The sequence below is a fragment of the Symphalangus syndactylus genome, chromosome 4 (assembly GCF_028878055.3).
Source record: "Symphalangus syndactylus isolate Jambi chromosome 4, NHGRI_mSymSyn1-v2.1_pri, whole genome shotgun sequence".
NCBI lineage: Eukaryota > Metazoa > Chordata > Mammalia > Primates > Hylobatidae > Symphalangus > Symphalangus syndactylus.
The window spans coordinates 100116089-100137697 of record NC_072426.2 but is presented as its reverse complement, the minus strand read 5'-3'; the positions used below and the strand labels follow the sequence as shown (position 1 = coordinate 100137697).

The 21609-nt window shown below is 39.6% G+C and overlaps 1 protein-coding gene across 8 annotated transcripts in view; it reads right to left on the bottom strand.

Annotated features, from left to right (window-relative positions):
- PPP3CB (protein phosphatase 3 catalytic subunit beta) overlaps nucleotides 1-21609 on the bottom strand; it is a 59599-nt gene that overhangs the window by 31428 nt on the left and 6562 nt on the right. For 6 of the 8 annotated variants that reach the window (XM_055275783.2, XM_055275786.2, XM_055275785.2 and 3 more), the window contains exons 2-8: nucleotides 11192-11392; nucleotides 10394-10518; nucleotides 6504-6615; nucleotides 2715-2860; nucleotides 2298-2437; nucleotides 2115-2192; nucleotides 1915-2009 (exon numbers count right to left, since the gene is read on the bottom strand). In XM_055275783.2, coding sequence (XP_055131758.1) covers nucleotides 1915-2009; nucleotides 2115-2192; nucleotides 2298-2437; nucleotides 2715-2860; nucleotides 6504-6615; nucleotides 10394-10518; nucleotides 11192-11392 — 897 coding nt within the window. Of the gene's footprint in view, nucleotides 1-1914; nucleotides 2010-2114; nucleotides 2193-2297; nucleotides 2438-2714; nucleotides 2861-6503; nucleotides 6616-8747; nucleotides 8802-10393; nucleotides 10519-11191; nucleotides 11393-21609 lie in introns of all 8 variants that reach the window. The other 2 variants (XM_055275779.2, XM_055275788.2) reach the window with 1 other exon arrangement.

The following is a 21609-nucleotide window of genomic DNA, read 5'->3' as shown; positions in this document are numbered from 1 at the left end:
ATTCCCATCTGAAATAAAAGTATTTTAAATTATATGCTTTGATAATCAGTTCAAAGTGGGAAAAAAAAGTATTTTAAATTAGCCTCAAAAATTATGAGCTGATACCAAGCTTTCAGATCTTTTGTAAGGGAGAAAAGAGAAAAAAATCTAGAAAATTGCCTTATGGATAGAATGAAAAATTACAAACATACCCATACAACGCAAATACTCAAACCATTAACACTATTTATGTACAGACTCAGGACTACAAAGAGACATTTGATTTTTGATAAGACAGTCAATGGTTTGAGTTTCTTTTCTGAGTACTAAAAAAAATCCATCCCTTAACCTCCTGAGTCAAACCAACAAAGGACAATCAGTAAGGCAGTACTCAACTGGACACTGAACACTAGCTCCCTTAATACTAACAAGAGGAAGCCACAGTTGAGGAATTAGAGCACTGGTAGAAAGTTAAATTTAACACTTGGTTCTGTTTTTGAGAATGGAATCAGGGCAGGGGCGCAGTGGCTCAGGCCTATAATCCCAGCACTTTGGGAGGCTGAGGCAGGCAGATCACTTGAAGTCAGGAGTTCAAGACAAGCCTGGTGAACATGGTGAAACCTCATTCTATAAAAATATAAAAATTAGCTGGGCGAGGTGGCAGGTGCCTATAATCCCAGCTGTTAGGGAGGACTGAGGCAAGAGAATCGCTTGAACCCAGGACGCAGATGTAGCAGTCGGCCAAGACTGCACCACTACATTCCAGCCTAGGCAACAGAGCGAGACCCTGTCTCAAGAGAAAGAATGGAATCAAAACTTAGATATGTTTCTTCTCAAAAATGAAGTCATATTTCATAAGATATCTATAGTATAAGTTCTTGTAGCATATTCTGTACCCAAGTTATCCAGCATGCTACTGTTTGGTCTCAGGCAAATGTTTTAATCTTTTAACTGTCACCTCTCATCATCCAAAAAACTTCCTCTGTTCCTCTTTTGAACTTACACCATGACCCTTATTTAGCAATGATCTCATTCTCTCTCTAAATGTCCTTTTTAAAGTCTTTAACCTTCTGTTCTTTCCTCTTGGCACATCCACTCCAGTCTGATCCTGAAGCTATGGCATAGTCAACTGAATTCCAGACATGTCAAGACAGAAGAGAAGCTGGCCTCTTAATATCATCTTCTAAAGATGTAAACTACATAAACATACCCAATCTCATCTTCAATGTCCTTGGCACACACTTAACTAGATTAAGACCCTTTGGCACTTTCTGTCAATAAACTATATTCAAAATAAAATGAAATCCAATTACTATAGACAGGCCAAATTTTCAGGGAAGGTGGGGAAATGAAAATCTCTGGAACGGAAGGCAAAGGAAAAATGTAGGAAAAAGAAAGAGAAGAATGTATCCCTTAAATGAGATGAAACTGGATTAATTTAAAAAAAAGCTCAAATACAAATCTTCATGGGGCAGTGATAAGACTGTGGAGGTAAAAGAAGGAAATAAGAAAGGGAAAGAGAACCTAGATCAGTGAACATAAAACAAGAAACATGATAAACTAAACAAGTAGACAGTGCAAATAAAATCATCAAAGCAGCAGCAGCTTAATACAAATAAGAAAACATCCTCAATAAGGGAAGAGATTTAAGAAAGAGGAGTTTGAGAAAATCATGTTTGGTTTTGCTTGATGCATTTAACTCAGAGCACGTTTTACAAAACGGCTTTTCCAAGAAACAAGTTGTGGAATGGGGTTACATATTACTTAGTTTCACATTTTGGATTTTTATTTATTGTTCTCTCCCCTCCATCTTACAGTTATTTATAAAGAAATCTAGATACTAATAGTTTCAAACAACACCCCTTTTTTATTATATTAAAAAAGTCAATTAAAATACTAAGTTGTTTAACAATTTTTTTATCAACAATATCTTACCTTTATTATTGTAGACATCTAAGTAATTAGGTGCCGAAAAAATTGTTATTAATGAAGGGAACCCTGTAGTTTGACTTTTTCTGTACATTCTATAGCTGCAAAACAAATAGCTTAATATGCATCGTAAAGCATCAATCGTGGTTACTAACTTTGATTTATATTTTAGGTGTTAATTTGGGTCAGGGAAACAGAATTCTTACCCTGCATCTTGAGCTTCATGAGCTCTAATAATCGATAACAAATTATTGTTTTGCAAAAATTCACACACTGCTGGATAGCTGTGGGGGAAAAAGAGTAAATTAAGTAAAATAATGGTTTTTCTGTATGAAGCATATGCTATGTTAACAACTAAAATGTGATTAATCTTGCATATTTTTCCTTACTTATAAAAATAAGAACATCCTCGAACTGTATTGTGACTAAAATGTTCCTGTGATTTTTCATTTCCAAAATCTTCAGAAGGATCGGACCATAACAAGTCACACATTGGTCCAAATGCAGGTGGCTCTTTGAATCTATCTAACTGTGAAAGAAAGAAAAGAAAGAACAGAAGTAACTCATCAAAAAGTAAGGACAAAATGTGCATTAAAATACTAATATTGTATTCAAAGTTGATACCAACTTTGAATACAGTTCATACTATATTATTGTGAATAAATAGAAGCTATTTCCTTAAGATATCAGTATATTAATTTTTACCATTACCTAATCTTGGCAGTGAAGAGAAGTTTGAAACTTCTACTCTACTCAACAATGTACTATAAATAGAAATCAATCTTGGAAGTAAAATATATACTTACTCTCCTAATATCATCCAGTGTGTGTATTTCTGGTGAAAGTCCACCATGAACACAAAGAAACTGTTGGTTTAAAAGTGCAGCAAGAGGCAAACTATCAAAAGCTTCCATACAAGCTTCATAGACTCTTTCCGAATACTTAATTTTACCTAGAAAAACAAAAAACTAATTGAAAATTACATTACTGGTTGACCATTTTAAACATATATATTAGATTTTTATTTCTTGTTCTCTCTCCTCCTTTATATCTTATAGCTATTTATAATGAAATTGAGATAGTTACAGTTTCAACTGCAGTAATAACCCAGATAGACAGACAGACAGACAGACAGATGGCAAGAAAATTATAGAGACAGTAAACAGCAAAGTGGTGGCCAGGGCTTCAGAGTGAGTGAAGGGGTGACTATAAAAAGGTAGCGAGAGAACTTATAGCATGATAAAACTTTTCTGTATCATGATAGTAGTAGTGGGCAACTCTATGTAGCATCAAAAGTCACAGAAGTAAATACCACAGAGAATAAATTTTACTGCACACAATTTTTTTTTAAGGAAAGCATCTGGCCGGGCGCGGTGGCTCACGCTTGTAATCCCAGCACTTTGGGAGGCCAAGGCGGGCGGATCACGAGGTCAGGAGATCGACACCACGGTGAAACCCCGTCTCTACTAAAAATACAAAAAATTAGCCAGGCACAGTGGCGGGTGCCTGTAGTCCCAGCTACTCGGAGAGGCTGAGGCAGGAGAATGGCATGAACCCGGGAGACGGAGCTTGCAGTGAGCCGAGATCGCGCCACTGCACTCCAGCCTGGGTGACAGAGCGAGACTTCGTCTCAAAAAAAAAAAAAAAAAAAAAAAAAAAGGGAAAGCATCTTCCCCTATAAGAATCAACAAAAATATGCAATGTTATCAGTCTTATGAAGACAAAATATTTGCTCTCTCTCAAACTATTCTCAATGATATTATGTCTTATGAAGCAAAATATTTGCTCTCTAAAATTATGTTATTCAGCAGAAAAGTCATCAAGTATTGTTAAGAATAAGTAAGTCAAATCTCTAAAAACAGGCCAGGCACGGTGGCTCACGCCTGTAATCCCAGCACTTTGACAGGCCAAAGCAGGCAGATCGCTTGAGGCCAGGAGTTCGAGACCAGTCTGGCCAACAGGGCAGAACACTGTCTCTACTAAAAATACAAAAATTAGCCAGGCATGGTGGTGTGCACCTGTAATCCCAGAGACTCAATGGGTGAGGCACGAGAATCACTTGACCCCAGGAGGTGGAGGCTGCAGTGAGCCGAGATCGTGCCACCTGCACTCCAGCCTGGGCGACAGAGCAAGACTCTGTCTAAAAAAAAAAAAAAAAAAGAAAGAAAGAAAGAAAGAAATCTCTTAAAAACAGCTCAACCCTTCACCTTTATCGGCCAAATAAGGCAAAATTAGAACTGTACTTGAGGTTAAAATCATTTTAATACTTGCTTTATTTTATTCTAAGAGTCAATGACTACTTTATTCTTATTATAGGCAAGATGACTACATCATCACAACAAAATTCAAGGTTCATCCAATTTTTCTGAAAAATAAAAGATAATAGCATGCTCATGTCAGAAAAGCTGAGGGGTTCCTCTTGTCTACAATGAATACTTTAAAATGGGCAGTGAAGCAGGAAGCCAATATAGAAACACAAGAAAGACAAAACTCTACCAAATCAAACTATCATTTACTTTTAGAGAGATATCATGCACTTTCATTTGCTCCTTTACAACTTTAAATTCCTATTTTGGTTTTGATGAGATTTTGGTAGGTGGTTTGTTATTTATCTAGGCAAAGAAAAAGAACTTAGTTCCCATTTCCTGTTTTAATACTGTAATATTCAAGTATTAAAAAAACTATATATATATATATATATATATATATATATCCAGCAACCAGAGATTCTAAACTGGTAGTGTGCTAATGACTCTGTTTTCTAGCACTGTGGTTTAATAAAAATTCTAATTTGACTGCTTTTAGGTCAAGCATGCACTTTCCAGGTCTTATCTTATTCATTTAGGTTAACTGCCTGATCCTTGAAGTTATAAGAGTATGCTACTTCTGCCACTACCCATCACTGTATTTTTCTCCTTTTGCTGCAAATCTCTACTTAATATGACCTTTATTGGATCATGTTTTGAGTCTCAAAACGTTGAAATTATTTCTGCTTTTAGAATTCAACTCTACCTAATACAGTCATGAATATTAACTCAAAAAGCACAAAGGCAGGCCAGGCACGGTGGCTCACACCTGTAATCCCAGCACTTTGGGAGGATGAGGCAGGTGGATTACTTGAGGTCAGGAGTTAGAGACCAGCCTGGCCAATATGGTGAAACCCCGCCTCTACTAAAAATACAAAAATTAGCAGGACGTGGTGGCACATGCCTGTAATTTCAGCTACTTGGGGGGCTAAGGCAGGAGAATGCTTGAACCCGGGAGGAGGAGGTTGCTGTGAGCCGAGATTGTACCACTGCACTCCAGCCAGGGCGACAGAGCGAGACTGTCTCAAAAAAAAATAAAAATAATAAAAAAGCACAAAGGTTTGAGGTGTGAAAAAGGCCTAATCTTGTTCTGTAACATATGGTTACTTACAGGTATTAGATTACCATTGCTGTAATAATTTGAGAGAGAAAAGGGATAAACATTGCAGGTTAAGAATTTGACCAACTGTACCTGACTAGTCTTAAAACAATGATATAAAAAAAAAACCAAAAAATTTAAAAAAGAATTTCAGTCATTAATAGCATGATTGAAATGATCTGCAATGGTAACAGGATAAACAATTTGTTAGGATTCCTCCCAGGAATGCCTCAAGATTGAAGGATAAAAATCTCCAATGCAAAATAACATTTTTTTCTTTTGGTTTTTATTTTTTCCTGTTAGAAAAAATATATACATTTTTTTTTTCCTGAGACAGAGTTTCGCTCGTTGCCCAGGCTGGAGTACAATGGCGTGATCTTGGCTCACTGCAACCTCCGCCTCCCAGGATCGAGTGACTCTCCTGCCTCAGCCTCCTGAGTACCTGGGATTACAGGCACATGTCACCAGGCCTGGCTAATTTTTGTATTTTTAGTAGAGATGGGGTTTTGCCGTGTTGGCCAGGCTGGTCTCGAACTACTGACTTCAGGTGATCCACCCGCCTCGGCCTCCCAAACTGCTAGGATTACAAGCGTAAGCCACCGTGCCCGGCTTAGAAAAATTAATTTTAACATTAAAACTTATATATAAAACTCTAAGTATGTTTGTAAAAGTTAAACATAATAGGAAATTCTGAAATGAAAACTTTTTTTTTTTTTTCAGACAGGGTCTGACTGTATTGCCCAGGCAATTGCCCGTGCAGTGGCACAATCTCAGCTCACTACGACCTCCAATTCCCAGGCTCAAGCGATCCTCCCATCTCAGCCTCCTGAGTAGCTGGGACTACAGGAGTGTGCCGCCACACCCAGCTAATTTTTTTTTTTTTGTATTTTTGGTGGAGATGGGGTTTCATCATGTTGGCCAGGCTGGTCTCCAACTCCTGAGCTCAGGCAATCCGCCTGCCTGGGCCTCCCAAAGTGCTGGGATTACAGGCATGAACCACCATGCCCCACTAAAAACTTCTTAATACCATTAAACACCAGAGAGTGCTCGACAACTTTCCTCAAAGCTTTATGTGTGGACATGAAATGTGTCCTTACATGTTGCACTGTAAAGTCTTCAAAACTCTTACTACCCACATAAGTACAAAAGAATACTGAGGAAGTGAAAACATTTCTCCTGGCAGTACTCACATTCCTGCTTAAAGGTAAAATATTCAGTAAGGTGTCTGCATTCATGGTTGCCTCTCAGAAGAAATAATGTGCTTGGGTATAGAATCTTCAGAACCCATAAATACAAGACACACTGCAAAAGAAAATTTTTCTAGTGAATTTATCTTGTATTTTTGTTTAATGAAGCTGCTTGATCTTTGCTCCTTTTCCTCTATTACCCTTACCATCCTCTATTATCTTTCTTTGTCCTTTACTAAAATTATAAGCACCACAAAATCACAGATTTTGTCATCTTATTCACTTTTGATTCTCCACTCCCAGAAAAGTACCTAGCAAATAGGAGAAGAGCAATAAATATTTGTTGAATGAATGAGTCAAACAATCTACTTAACTACTTTGGATTTACAGACTGCCCAATATAAAAACAATTAGCACACTGGTCTACAGATGTGTATTAGTAAACAAAATAACACTGTCAAAATAACAGCAGCTAACATTTATTAAGTACTTACAATATGTGAAGCACTATATAATTAATTCCCCTAATTTATTCCTCAAACAACACTATGAAGTATGTAATATCATCTTTATTTTACAAATGAGAAACTGAAGCAAAGATCTTAAGTAACTTGTCCAAAACCACAAAACTTCTAAGCGATGGAGATAGGATTCTGATCCTCTGATCTTAAGCATTATGCCATGCTGCCCATGAAGGGAAGGTCCATGTTTTATGTTTGTTTCATTGATTATGAATATTGCCTTACATATGGTAAGTGCTTATTATCTGAACTAATTCAATGCAAATGTAATTTTTCAAATAAAAATATTATTAAACATAGCAGATGCTATTCTCTAAATAGATTTAACGTAAGAGACTCACATTTTACTTATTTGCTTAAAAAAGGAAGAACTATTTGATATGGAAATAAGCATGGTTTATATAATCATATGCAAAAAGAAAAAACAAACTTTTTTATTTTTAGAGACAAGGTCTCACTGTCACCCAGGTTGGAGTGCAATGGCACAATTACTGCTCACTGCAGCCTCGAGCTTCTGGGCTCAAGAAATCTTCCTACCTCAGTCTCTTGAGCAGCTGGGACTACAGGCACATGCCACCAGGCCCAGCTAAGTTTTTATATCTTTTTGTGGAGACAGGGTTTCACCATGTTTCCCTGGCTGGTCTGGAACTCCTAGGTTCAAGCAATCTGCCTGACTTGGCCAACCTGTGCTGGGATTACAGGTGTGAGCCACCACACCCAACCAAACTTTATTGTTAATAAATTAAAGTATATTTAAACGTGTAACTATTCACACCCTTCATTTTATTCACAACGGAAAAAAGTAATAAAATTAGGGAAATAATCTGTTCTCAATGCTTATTTTGATTATTTGTTATTTTCCTTTTATAACCACAAAATGTATTAAAAGAGTCAGCTACATCCAGGCACGGTGGCTCACGCCTGTAATCCCAGCACTTTGGGAGGCCGAGGCAGGCAGATCACCTGAGGTCAGGAGTTTGAGACCAGCTTGACCAACATGGCAAAACCCCATCTCTATTAAAAATACAAAAACTAGCCGGGAGTGGTGGTGGGCACCTGTAATCCCAACTACTCAGGAGGCTGAGGCAGGAGAATCTCTTGAACCTGGGGGGCAGAGGCTGCAGTGAGCTGAGATCACGCCACTACACTCCAGCCTGGGTGACAGTGAGAGTCCATCTCAATTAAAAAAAAAAAAAACAAAAAAAAGAGTCAGCTACAAAATAATCTTATACAAGGACATGCACACCAACTTAGTTACCAAATAAGCTTCATAAAACTGTTTATTTTATTGTTTTGGTCAAATGCCTGAAATTTTTTTGTTAAGATGGGCCATTTTCTGATTTGCCTGAAGCCCTGTGATAATTTGGGAAAAGTTGACGAGGTTAATCATCAACTATCAGCAGGAGGAAGAAGAACTCAAAATAGCAAAATTCCTAAGGGAAGCAGGACGGACAGAGTCTAGAACTTCCTTTCACTCTGAGAATCCTAGCACACCTCAGAAAAAAAGGTATATTGGAAACACTGGAGAAGGAGATATAAACAACAGTAACCAACGTAAATTCATCAGGTAAGGTTTCAGTATATACTAGGAAAGGTGGTTAAAAGCACATGCTTGGAGTCACATTGCCTGGCTATGCTGTTTACTAATAATACCTTGGGCAAGTTACTTAACCTCTCTAAGCCTCAGGTTCCTCATTTATAAAATGAATAAAACAACAGTACTTACCTCATTAATATTATTGTGAGGATTAATCGATATGTCTTCAGTGCCTAGAACATGCTTAGAACATATTAAATGTGCAACACAGGTATCTATTGGTAGAAATTTGACCCCACAATTCTACCTCTAGGAATTTGTCCTACAAAAATAATCAGGCAAGTATGTAAAGATGTATGAATAATATGACTCATTAAAGCATCATTTGTAAAGGAAAAAAACTGGGAACATCTTCAGTGTCTAACAACAAGGAATTAATTAATTATGGTTTGTTTATTAGATGGAAAACAATGTAGATATTAAAATGATGGTACAAGTTTATATTTACTGACTTGGAAAGATATTTGGTGTAGGGATATATGAAAAAGCAAGTTACAGAAAATATTATAATATGATCCCCTTCTCATTAAAAAAAGAAAGAAAATGTATATATTGGAAAATACATACTGTTCTACATTTATTGCATTTTATTTATATAATTTAAAAAGATGGCAGGGCAACGTGGCTCACATCTGTAATCTCAACACTTTGGGAGTCCAAGGCAGGAGGATCACTTGAGTCCAGGAGTTCAAGACCAGCCTGGGCAACATAGGAAACTCCATTGCTACAAAAAAATTAAAAATTAGTCTAGACATGGTGGTGTGCACCTGTGGTCCCAGCTATTTGAGAGACTGGGACAGAAGGATCCCTTCAGCCCAAGAGGTCAAGGCTACATTGAGCCATGCTGGTGCCACTGTACTCCAGCATGGGCCACAGAGTAAGACCCTGTCTCAAAAAAAAGAAAAAGAAAGAAGAAAAAGGAGCAAAGGAACCATCTACTGTTAAGTGATAATCAAAAGGTCATTTTAATGCCTCATGTTTTTAAAAACAAATTAATACTTTCCAAATACACAAAGATTCCATAGGATATACTTGAGTCTTAATAGCTACACAAGGAGAAACAGAAGCACTAGGGCTCAAGCAATAAAAAAATCACAATATACTTTATTTAATCAGAGAGAATTCAAGTAATCTTTTTTCACATGGTTTAATGCTTTTAGGGGCAAGAGAGATAAATAGCACTAACTTTTTTTTTTTTTTTTTTGGAGACGGAGTCTCGCTCTGTCACCCAGGCTGGAGTGCAGTGGCGCAGTCTCGGCTCACTGCAAGCTCCGCCTCCCGGGTTCACGCCATTCTCCTGTCTCAGCCTCTCCGAGTAGCTGGGACTACAGGCGCCCGCCACCACGCCCGGCTAATTTTTTTGTATTTTTAGTAGAGACGGGGTTTCACCGTGGTCTCGATCTCCTGACCTTGTGATCCGCCCGCCTCGGCCTCCCAAAGTGCTGGGATTACAAGCGTGAGCCACCGCGCCCGGCCAAATAGCACTAACTTTTTAAGGCCACTAGTTAACAGGGCAATAAGGACCCCTCAGTCAGTTCATAAATTCCACCGGGAAAAAAATGGCAATTATAATTATATAAACAGAGTTATACAAAGAAATTTATTTGAATTGTTTGAAAGACAGAACAGGAATAAATAGTAGCTTTTCATAAAAACTTCAGAATATGCAGAGTTATTAAAAAAACCTAACACAGGTACTTGTGAAAACTAGGATTAAGGGAAAGCATCTATGTTAACACTTAACAGCAAATCAAATGACAGTTTATGATTATTACCTCTATACTAAAATAACCTCTGTCCACATAATCGCCAAGAAAAAGGTATCGCGTATTAGCAGGTGATCCTCCTACTTCAAAAAGTTTCATCAGATCAAAAAATTGGCCATGGATGTCACCACACACTGAAACAAGAAGATTATTAGATAAGGGAAAAAAATCTCTAACAAATTTTAGTTAAGTTAAAACATATTTTACATAAGACATAGTATAAATGCTATCAAGAAATGTCTGAGAAGGAAGTAGACTATGAAGAGTCACGAGTAGGATGATGTGTAACCAAGTGTTCATGTGCTCAAGATCTAGAAAAAGATGTAACAGAAATAACGAAATTTGTGGTCAGTGACAAACTGAAATCTACATTTATAAAGATCGTCTCTAGGACTCCAAGGATGTGTTTTAAGTTTCAAGATGACAAAATTACAATGGTGGCAGTTAAAATATCCATTCTAACTCAATACTTTCTGTTGCTCTCTAAATGGTCACTTTTGGTATCTGATATGACATCAAGGTATTTGACCCTAACAATTGAAAGCAAAGTAAGTATTGATCAAATTGAAGTATGGTCAACACAGTTGATGAAACCTTCACAAAAGCATATTAGATTAACTTCTACACTCCGATTATTTAGAATCATGTCTATTCACTGATAACAGGCAATCATTTTTAAGTATGGAAAATAATTTGAAATTCAAGATAATGTCCAAGTAATATTGATTTAGCATACAGTATCATTGAAAACAGTTAAGTTGTAAATCCAGGCAACTAAATAATGACATAAAACATGAATAAGCTTACCTGTGATTGGAGCTTCTACTTCTATCATGGTTTTCTCTCTCCGAAGGATGGCAGCACCCTCATTGATAATTCTAAGCGCAATTTCTTCATCTACTCGACCTTCTTTCACCAAGTGGTTCTTCAGAACATCAACCCTGGGTATCCCATCCAAATCAAATACTTCTTCAGATGTCAAGCGATGTGTTGGGGGGAAAGGGACAGCTGCAAATTTTTTTTAATTAATAAAAAATAAGTCACCAAAAATACATTAACTTAAAAACTAATAATTGGATCTAGATAAGAGTAAAAATTGTAAAGCAGGGATTTTTCTTTCTTCTTCATTTATTGGGTAGAAGTGTTTTTCTAAATAGTACGCAAATTATACCACTCTTAAAGCTATTTAGACTAACATATTCTTTGTTGAGAATTATTAGAGAAATGAGTTGTCTCACAAAATTAAGTTCTTTCAGGATAACCAAAACTTTTTTAAGCCAAAACATTTCTAGGCAGAACTCTCAAAATATTGTATCATAGTATTAGATATTCTTTACCTTAAATGAAGTACAATAAATACAATTTAATGCTGGGAGTAGCGGAGCATGTCGGTAATCACGACTACTTGGTAGGCTGGGGCAGGAGGATCACTTGAGGCTAGAAACTGGAGACCAGCCTGGGCAACACAGCGAGACACCACCTCAAAAATACCCCACAACACTTTAATACCAAATAAGCCTAACTAGAAAGAAAACCCAAATACAAGGTGATTTACCATGTTCCTTTCTAATAAGTACATAAAAAGAATGTTTTCTGACCAACTTGACTATACGCTTTTAGAGATATAGACCAAACACCAGATGTTTACTTCTGAAATGCAAATTAATTTAGTAGGCTTAAAATAATAAATCATAATTTCAAAATATTGATTTTTCTCCAACCTTACGTAATGTTTCACAAAACACTCATTCAAAATCTTTATGCATATATTCGAAACCAGTGCATTCCTTATCATTGGAGTGACTTTGATTCACCTAACACACATTCTGAAAGCAAATCATCTTCATTTCCATCTAAATTGTTTGAGATACAGCACTTTTTGCAAATGTGTAAAATGTTACCACTGCAAATTTATCCCTGTAATTTTTTTTTTTTTTGAGATGGAGTCTTGTTCTGTCGCTCAGGCTGGAATGCAGTGGCGTGAACTCGGCTCACTGCAACCTTCGCCTCCCGGGTTCAAGGGATTCTCCTGCCTCAGCCTCCTGAGTAGCTGGGATTACAGGCATCCGCCATCATGCCCAGTTTATTTTTGTATTTTTAGTAGAGACCCGATTTCACCATGTTGGCCAGGCTGGTGTCGAACTCCTGACTTCAGGTGATCTGCCTGCCTTGGCGTCCCAAAGTTCTGGGATTACACACATGAGCCACTGCACCTGGCCTATCCCTACAAATTTAACCAAAAGTTCCCATTTCATCATAGTTAAGTAGTTGGTTTCTTTACTCCTTAGTACATATTTATGATTTCTGTAAGAAATCACCAACTGTACTGTTTTTAAGTGATATTTGTTGAGTGGAATGGAAAACATGAACGTCTATTTCAATGGCATCTAAGCACAATTTTGAGGTCATATACCTAGGAAAAATTACTATATAGTAAGTTTTTCTTATTCCTTTTTTACTGAATCCAACAAGTAAATCTTTACGCATTCAAAATCAGCTTGGACTGAAGCAGTTTCAGGCTCTTTACTGAACAGTACTTTGTTTTTCAAAATAAAGAAAGTGAGAGAGAAATGTACATTAGGAGCCTAATAAATATAGACTGAAATGTAAGGCAGCTCCCTCTTTCCAGATTTTTTTTTTTAGAAAAATAGGCCGGGTGCACGCCGGGCGCGGTGGCTCACACTTGTAATCCCAGCACTTTGGGTGGCCGAGGCGGGCGGATCACGAGGTCAGGAGATCGGCACCACGGTGAAACCCCGTCTCTACTAAAAACACAAAAAATTAGCTGGGCGTGGTGGCGGGCGCCTGTAGTCCCAGCTACTCGGAGAAGCTGAGGCAGGAGAATGGCGTGAATCCGGGAGGCGGAGCTTGCAGTGAGCCGAGATTGCGCCACTGCACTCCAGCCTGGGTGACAGAGCGAGACTCCGTCTCAAAAAAAAAAAAAGAAAAATAGGCCAGGTGCAGTGACTCACACCTGAAATCCCAGACTTTGGGAGGCCAAGTCCAGTGGATCACTTGAAGTCAGGAGTCCAAGAGCAGCCTGGCCAACATGGTGAAACTCCATCCCTACTAAAAACACAAACATTAGCTAGGCATGGTGGCGCATGCCTGTAGTCCCAGCTACTCGGGAGGGTGATGCAGGAGAATCACTTAAATACGGGGAGGCGGAGGTTACAGTGAGCCTAGACTACACCACTGCACTTCCAGCCTGGGCGACAGAGTGAGACTCCATCAAATATATATATATATCTGAGCATATGGTATACGGTATTTTCCTGATGCTTTAGGGTCATCATTGTAATTATCAATTATTACAGAGAAGCTTGGAAATGTACAGAACCAACTGCTCCTTTACATTTCAACTTAAAGTAACCAAAAAAAAAAAAAACTAGGTTAGATTCATATCAATTACCTAAGAAAGAATATAATCACATTCTCATACCAGGAGAAAACATTGAGGAAGAACTCAATCCTTTACAAATGAGGTAAGAACTAAGGCAGAGAGATGCCAACCATTTCTAAAAGACCGAAATCACTAATCCCTCTTTTTTTTATTTGCTATCTAGTAAAATAAAACTGGACCTTGTTTATTTTCCCTTCACAAGAAAAATGTATTACCATTACTTTTTACTCATCTAGAATAAGGCATTAAAATATATTTTACCCCCAAATATAGCAATGTCAAGATTCTAATAAAATAAAAGCCTCAAAGAATGTTTTTACCAACCAAAGATTAAACAAACCATTATATATGCTATAACCAAATTTGCCCTCATGGTAGAGTAATTGTGTAAAAAATAAACATTTTTAATGAACTGATTACTAAATAAATCAAGTGTTACTTTTGGGACATTATAAAAATGAGGTTAAATATCTCTTACTAATAAACACAAATTTCTGAGATCAAGATAGAATCAGTTTTTTCACCAGGTCAGAGAATTTCTTTTTTTTTTTTTTTTGGCACTCTACTTGGGAAAAGAAACACTATTTAAGATGCTGCGTTCTGGCCGGGTGCAGTGGCTCATGCCTGTAATCCCAGCACTTTGGAAGGCCAAGGCGGGCAGATCATGAGGTCAAGATTTTAAGACCACCCTGGCCAACATGGTGAAACTCCGTCTCTACTAAAAATACAAAAATTAGCTGGGTGTGGTGGTGCATGCCTGTAGTCCTAGCTACTCGGGAGGCTGAGGCAGGAGAATCACTTGAATCCAGGAGGCAGAGGTTGCAGTGAGCCAAGATCATGCCACTGCACTCCAGCCTGGTGACAGATTGAGACTCAGCCTCAAAAAAAAAAAAAAGCTGTGTTCTACATGATAAATATTTCCTATTTATTTATTTATTTTGAGACAGAGTCTCACTCTTGTCTCCCAGGCTGGAATGCAGTGGCGAGATCTCAGCTCACTACAACCTCCACCTCCTGGGTTCAAGCGATTCTCCTGCCTCAGCCTCCCAAGTAGCTCGGATTACAGGCACCTGCCACCACATCCGGCTAATCTTTGTATTTTTAGTAGAGACAGGGTTTCACCATGTTGGCCAGGCTGGTCTCAAACTCCTAACCTCAGGTGATCCGCCTGCCTCGGCCTCCCAAAGTGTTAGGATTACAGGCGTCAGCCACTGCGCCTGGCCTGGATGATATATACTTCCTAACAATCAACAACATAATTCCACTAATTGCTGAATTCTGTTCAAAACATAGAACTTCCTAAAAATCCACCTATGAGACCACTCCCTACTTCCCCCTCAGCCAGACACAAGTGGTACTGCATATTTTCACGCACACTGTGAATGCTCTACTTCAAGTCACACTGAAGAACTATAATGTATTCACCTGAAAAAGAAAGTATAAACTGACTCCATGCCACAGTTAGTTATCTAAAGACCTATACTTTCCTATTTATTTTTCAACTCAAGGCACACTTCTACATTTCAAAACCAGCTGGGACAGCTTTTTAAAATGTGTACAGGTTGAGTGGTAGAAAAACATCACCTACTCATGAGTAAAGGTAGATGAAAGCTACAGGGAATCAATGTTAACGTAACACTGAAAATAAAAATAGGCACTTTCAAATGAGTATGTTTTGGCTGGGCGCAGAGGCTCACCCCTGTAATCCCAACACTTTGGGAGGCTGAGGGGGGGTGGATCACTTGAGGTCAGGAATTCAAGACCAGCCTGGCCAACATGGTGAAACTCCGTCTCTACTAAACACACAAAAAATTAGCCAGACGTGGTGGCCATATGCCTGCTGTCCCAGCTACTCAGGAGGCTGAGGCAGGATAATCACCCGAACCGAGGAGGTGAAGGTTGCAGTGGGCCGAAATCATGCCAGCGCATTCCAGCCCGGGTGACAGAGTGAGACTCCGTCTAAAAATAAAAAATTAAAAAAAAAAAAATTTTAATTTATCAGCAAATAAGAGCAAAAAGGCATGTATAGTATTGTTTCGCAAGTGGAGAAAGGAGCTTCGGCAGGAGACCTGACGGGGCAAAAGATAACTGACCAAATAGAATTTGGCCTCAAATAAGTTGCTCAATAGAGAGTTAAAATTTTTTTTCATCAAAAATTAATTCTCTGGCCAGGTGGGGTGGCTCATGCTTGTAGTCCCAGCACTTTGGCAGGCCAAGGCAAGTAGATCACTTGTGGTCAGGATTTCAAGACCATCCTGGCTAACATGGTGAAACCCCATCGCTACTAAAAATACAAAAATTAGCCAGGCGTGGTGTCGCGCCTGTAGTCCCAGCTACTTGGGAGGCTGAGGCACAAGAATCGCTTGAACCTGGTTGGCTGGAGGTTGTAGTGACCTGAGATTATGCCACTGAACTCCAGCCTGGGTGATAGAGACTCTATCTAAAAAAAAAAATTAATTCTCAACTACTACTTTGTTTTGCAACTCCTAAAGCATTTTAAAGCATTTCCATATAGTTTTCAAGCTTTTTAAAGGTTTTGCTTTTTTATTTCTAATTCATCTTCAGCCAATTATTTCTACTTTTTTCTTTTTTTTGAGATGGGGTCTTGCTCTGTTGCCCAGGCTGGAGTGCAGTGGCGCGATCTCTGCTCACTGCAAGCTCTGCCCCCCGGGTTCATGCCATTCTCCTGCCTCAGCCTCCCGAGTAGCTGGGACTACAGGCGCCTGCCACCATGCCCAGCTAATGTTTTTGTATTTTCAGTAGAGAAGGGGTTTCACAGTGTTCGACAGGATGGTCTCTATCTCCTGACGTGATCTGCCCGCCTCGGCCTCCCAAGGTGCTGGGATTACAGGCGTGAGCCACCACGCCTGGCCTATTTCTACTTTTCCAGAGTTTTTTTTTTTTTCGCCTCCATACATACTTTTTCCTCCTAAGTTTCAGACTATGTTTCCTTACTTTTCTATATTTGCGATAGGGAAAAACCAGAAAACAAATGTATATAAATGCAATATAAATAGTCAACAACTGAAATGGCTAATAATAGAGGATTTGTTGGAACAACCTAAAGAGCTACAAAATCCGCCGGGTGTGATGGCTCACGCCTGTAATCCCAACACTTTGGGAGGTCGAGGCAGGTGGATCACCTGAGGCCAGAAGGTCGAGACCAGCCTGGCCAACATGGTGAAACCTTGTCTCTACTAAAAACCCAAAAATTAGCTGGGCATGGTGGCGCACGCCTGTAATCCCAGCTACTCAGGAGGCTGAGGCAGGAGAATCGCTTGAATCTGGCGGGCGGAGGTTGCAGTGAGCCGAGATCACGCCACTGCACTCCAGCCTGGGTGACAACAAAACTCCATCTCAAAAAAATAAACCAAACAAAAAAAAGAGCTACAAAATCTCCTCGAAACCTAAAAATCTTGATTTGGTAACATTCATTTTGACCAAACTGTTCTGTTGAAAATCTTCCTTTTATCCAAATTTTGACATGAAGGGCATATCTATATAGTAACCAATAATATTCGCAAGGTATTTTCACTCACATTTAACGTATGGTGGCTAAAAAAACAAGGACTGAAAAACATTTAATTTAGGAAGTTGGAAAAATAAACCAAGAACACAGACTGATCAGGAATTGGGAAAAAGAGGGTGGTGGTACAGAGATCTTCTTACTGTTTCTACCACTGGGCAAGGACCTGAGAATTAACTGATCCTGTTCCCCAATTCGAAGCAAGGACTGCCCTCTTAGCCCTATGAGGCCTCTAACTTCAACGGGGGTATAGTCTGTGCCAAGTGAATAACTTGACTCCAAAGTATCATCCAGATGCCTAAGGTCAGTTAATCTCATCATGCTTCCCATCATTGCCATCCTTGGCAACTATCCAAAATACAGTCTCTACATCTATACTTCTAAATTTTTTTCTGTATTTCTTTCCCTCATACAATTTCCTTCTTGCTGTTCTCCCTCCATCCTTTTCATTGAGGCCTTCAGAATTCCCATTATAAGATTTTGTTTTAATCTATCCCACAACCCCTACACACTATCTCTTTTTTTTGCTTTTTTGGCAGAGTCTTGCATTGTCGCCGGGGCTGGAGTGCAGCGGCGCGACCTCAGCTCACTGAAACCGCCGCCTCCCAGGTTCAAGCAATTCTCCTGCCTCAGCCTCCCAAGTAGCTGAGACTACAGGTGCACACCACCACACCCAGCTAATTGTGTGTGTGTGTGTGTGTGTGTATATATATTTCTTTTTTTCAGATGGAGTCTCGCTCTGTTGCCCAGGCTAGAGTGCAGTGGCGCAATATGAGCTCACTGTAACCTTTCCCTCCCAGGTTCAAGCAATTCTCCTGCCTCAGCCTCCTGAGCAGCTGGGATTACAGGCATGCACCACTATGCCCGGCTAATTTTTGTATTTTTAGTAGAGATGGGGTTTCACCATGTTGGCCAGGCTGGACTCGAACCCTTAACCTCGTGATCCACCTGCCCTGGGCTTCCAAAGTGTTGGGATTACAGGCGTGAGCCACCGGTGGCGCCTGGCCAATTTTTTGTAGTTTTAGTAGAGACGGGTTTCACTATGTTGGCCAGACTGGTTTTTTTTTTTTTTTTTTTTTGAGACGGAGTTTTGCTCTTGTTGCCCAGGCTGGAGTGCGATGGTGCAATCTCAGCTCACCGCAACCTCCGCCTCCCAGGTTCAAGCGATTCTCCTGCCTCAGCCTCCCAAGTAGCTGGGATTACAGGCATGTGCCACCACACCTGGCTAATTTTGTTTTAGTAGCGATGGGGTTTCTCCATGTTGGTCAGGCTGATCTTGAACTCCTGACCTCAGGTGATCCACCCACCTGGCTAATTTTGTTTTAGTAGCGATGGGGTTTCTCCATGTTGGTCAGGCTGGTCTTGAACTCCTGACCTCAGGTGATCCACCCACCTCAGCCTCCCAAAATGTTGGGATTACAGGCGTGACCCACTGCGCCTGGCCTCTCTGTTCTTTAGCTCTACACAGAATACTGTCTTCATCTCTCTAGTTTAATTACATCTTGGGTCTCCTGAAGGACAACGCTTCTCAAATTCTTTTTTCAAAGTGGATGATGCTCATTTTTCCACATTCCACTAATCCCAGTGGAGGCTTCAGCATTCTCTTAGCTCCCCATTAGCACTTCCAACATCATCTCTCCACTAAGGGAAAAAAATGCCTCCTCCTTTGAGATTCATGCCTTCTGGCTAGTTTACCCTTGTCCCTGCTATCTATTAAACTAGTCATCATAGGCTGGGCACGGTGGCTCACATCTGTAATTCTAGCATTTTGGGAGGCCGAGGTGGGTGGATCACATGAGACCAGGAGTTTCAGACCAGCCTGGCCAACATGGTGAAACCCATCTGTATAAAAATACAAAAATTAGCCGGGCATGGTGGTGGGCGCCTATAATCCTAACTACTGGGGAGGCTGAGGCACGAGAATTGCTTGAACCTGAGAAGCAGAGGTTGTAGTAAGCCGGGATTGCGCCACTGTACTCCAGCCTGGGCGAGAGTGAGACTTTTTCTCAAAAGAAAAAAAAAAAACTAGTCATCATAAGCTCAAGTTTCTGGCCCACAAGTCTTATCCATTCTAAGTTCCACCATCATCAATGTCTATGTGATAACCTATCTAAAACTTAAGAACTGGCCAGGTGCAGTGGCTCATGCCTGTAATCCCAGTACTTTGGGAGGCCGAGGCGGGTATATCGCTTGAGGTCAGGAGTTTGAGAACAGCCTGGCCAACATGGCGAAATCCTGTCTCTACTAAAAATACAAAAATTAGCGGGGCGTGGTAGCAGATGCCTATAATCCCAGCTACTTGGGAAGCTGAGGCAGGAGAGTTGCTTGAATCTGGGAGGCAGAGGTTGCAGTGAGCCGAGATCATGCCACCGCACTCTAGCCGGGGCAACAGAGTGAGACTCCATCTCAAAAAAAAAAACCAAAACCAAAAAAAAACAAACAAACAGGAAAAACATAGGTATTAAGAAATGTTTACAGAATTAATGATTATATAGTTTCCAAAATACTTGTTTAATGACACTAATTTATGTAGCAATGACAATATATTTATAGTGTTTTATTCATAGTTGACCAAGTACTTTCACATAAATAATCCCACATGATTCCCAGGGACATCCTGTGAGTTTGATCAGGCAAGTTTTTTTTTTTTTTTTTCCACAGTCTTGCTCTGTTGCCCCAGCTGGAGTGCAATGGTGAGATCTCAGCTCATGGCAACCTCTGCCTCCCAGGTTCAAGCGATTCTCCCTACCTCAGCCTCTTGAGTAGCTGGGATTACAGGCGCCCACCATCACACCCAGCTAATTAGTATATTTTTAATATAGACGGGGGGTTTCACCATGTTGGCCAGGCTGGTCTCGAACATATGACCTCAAGTGATCTGCCCACCTCCACCTCCCAAAGTACTGGGGTTAGGGTCAGGCAAGTTTTATCTCCATTTCACAAATGATAGATAACAGGTTCAGAGACATTAAGTTGCTTCTCCAGGGGTTTCACTAGTAAGAAGTAGAGCCATAGTTGAAATTGAAGTCTTCAGAATGCTGCTCCTGTATCATCTGTCTTTATGCCAACACAATGAGAATTTTCTTTTGACAAAAGGAGACATCAAAAGGCTGATCACGGCTGGGCGTGGTGGCTCACACCTGTAACCGAGGCACTTTGGGAGGCCAAGGCAGGACAATCACTGGAGCCCAGGAATTTGAGACCAATCTGGGCAACATAGTGAGACCTCCGTCTCCATAAAAAATAAACAAAACTAGCCAGGCATGGTGCTGTGTGCCTGTAGTCCCAGCTACTTAGGAGGCTGAGTTGGGGGATCGCTTGAGCCCAGAAGTTTGAACCTGCAGTGAGCTATGATCATGCCACTGCACTACAGCCTGGGTGACAGAGCAAGATCCTGTCTTGAGGTTTAAAAAAAAAAAAAAAAGCCTCATCATGAAGAATGATACAACCATTTGCTTGCCAGGAGTAGAAGTATGGTTTGGCCACATGCTTTAAGGAAAGATTCAATAAACCCAACAGCACTGTCTTCAAAATTTCAAGGTATCCATTGGGTCTCTTTTAATTTGTGGTGGTTCTTTAAATATACCTTTCCCTCAAAATTGGCTCCCCTTCCTGGCTTAAACCTGTTAAGGTATCACCATTCTCTATCATTCACACTTAATGTCATTGTTCTCTTTCTGAACTCTAAGTCCTATTGATTCTTCGAATGCAATTTTCTTAAATCTCCATTGTTGCAATACTAGTTCAAGTTCTTATCATTTACTAGAAAAATCTCTTCTTCCTCTTTGACTGAACAAAGTAGTAAATTAACCTACTCAAAAACTTGGCGTAGTTTCTTAATGACTAAAGAATAAAGAAAACGAAAATCTTGGATCTTATTTTCAAGGTTCTTCTCAATTTAACCATTCTCAGTCTTTTACATATCATTCCAATCTTTCCATCTAACTACAACTGCCCAATTTAATCTAGCCCTAAAGCAAAATTATTCTGATTATTGCTTCCTAAAGAACTGTTGCTCACCTACTTCACTTCCATACTCAATCACTCATCCAATATACTTACCTTCTAATATTAGTAGGAATTTGTGTCATATCTAGTTTTTCATGCCTTGGTCATCCCTCACTTGGACTACTCCATTAATCTTCTAACTAGACAACCTGCTTTAAGCTTCTCCCCCTCCAATAATTTGTTGCACACAATATGGCCAGAATTAGCCATCAAAAAACAAGATACTGGGTCACTATTCTACTTCAAAACCTTCAATAATAATAATTAATAATAATGGTGATGGTTACC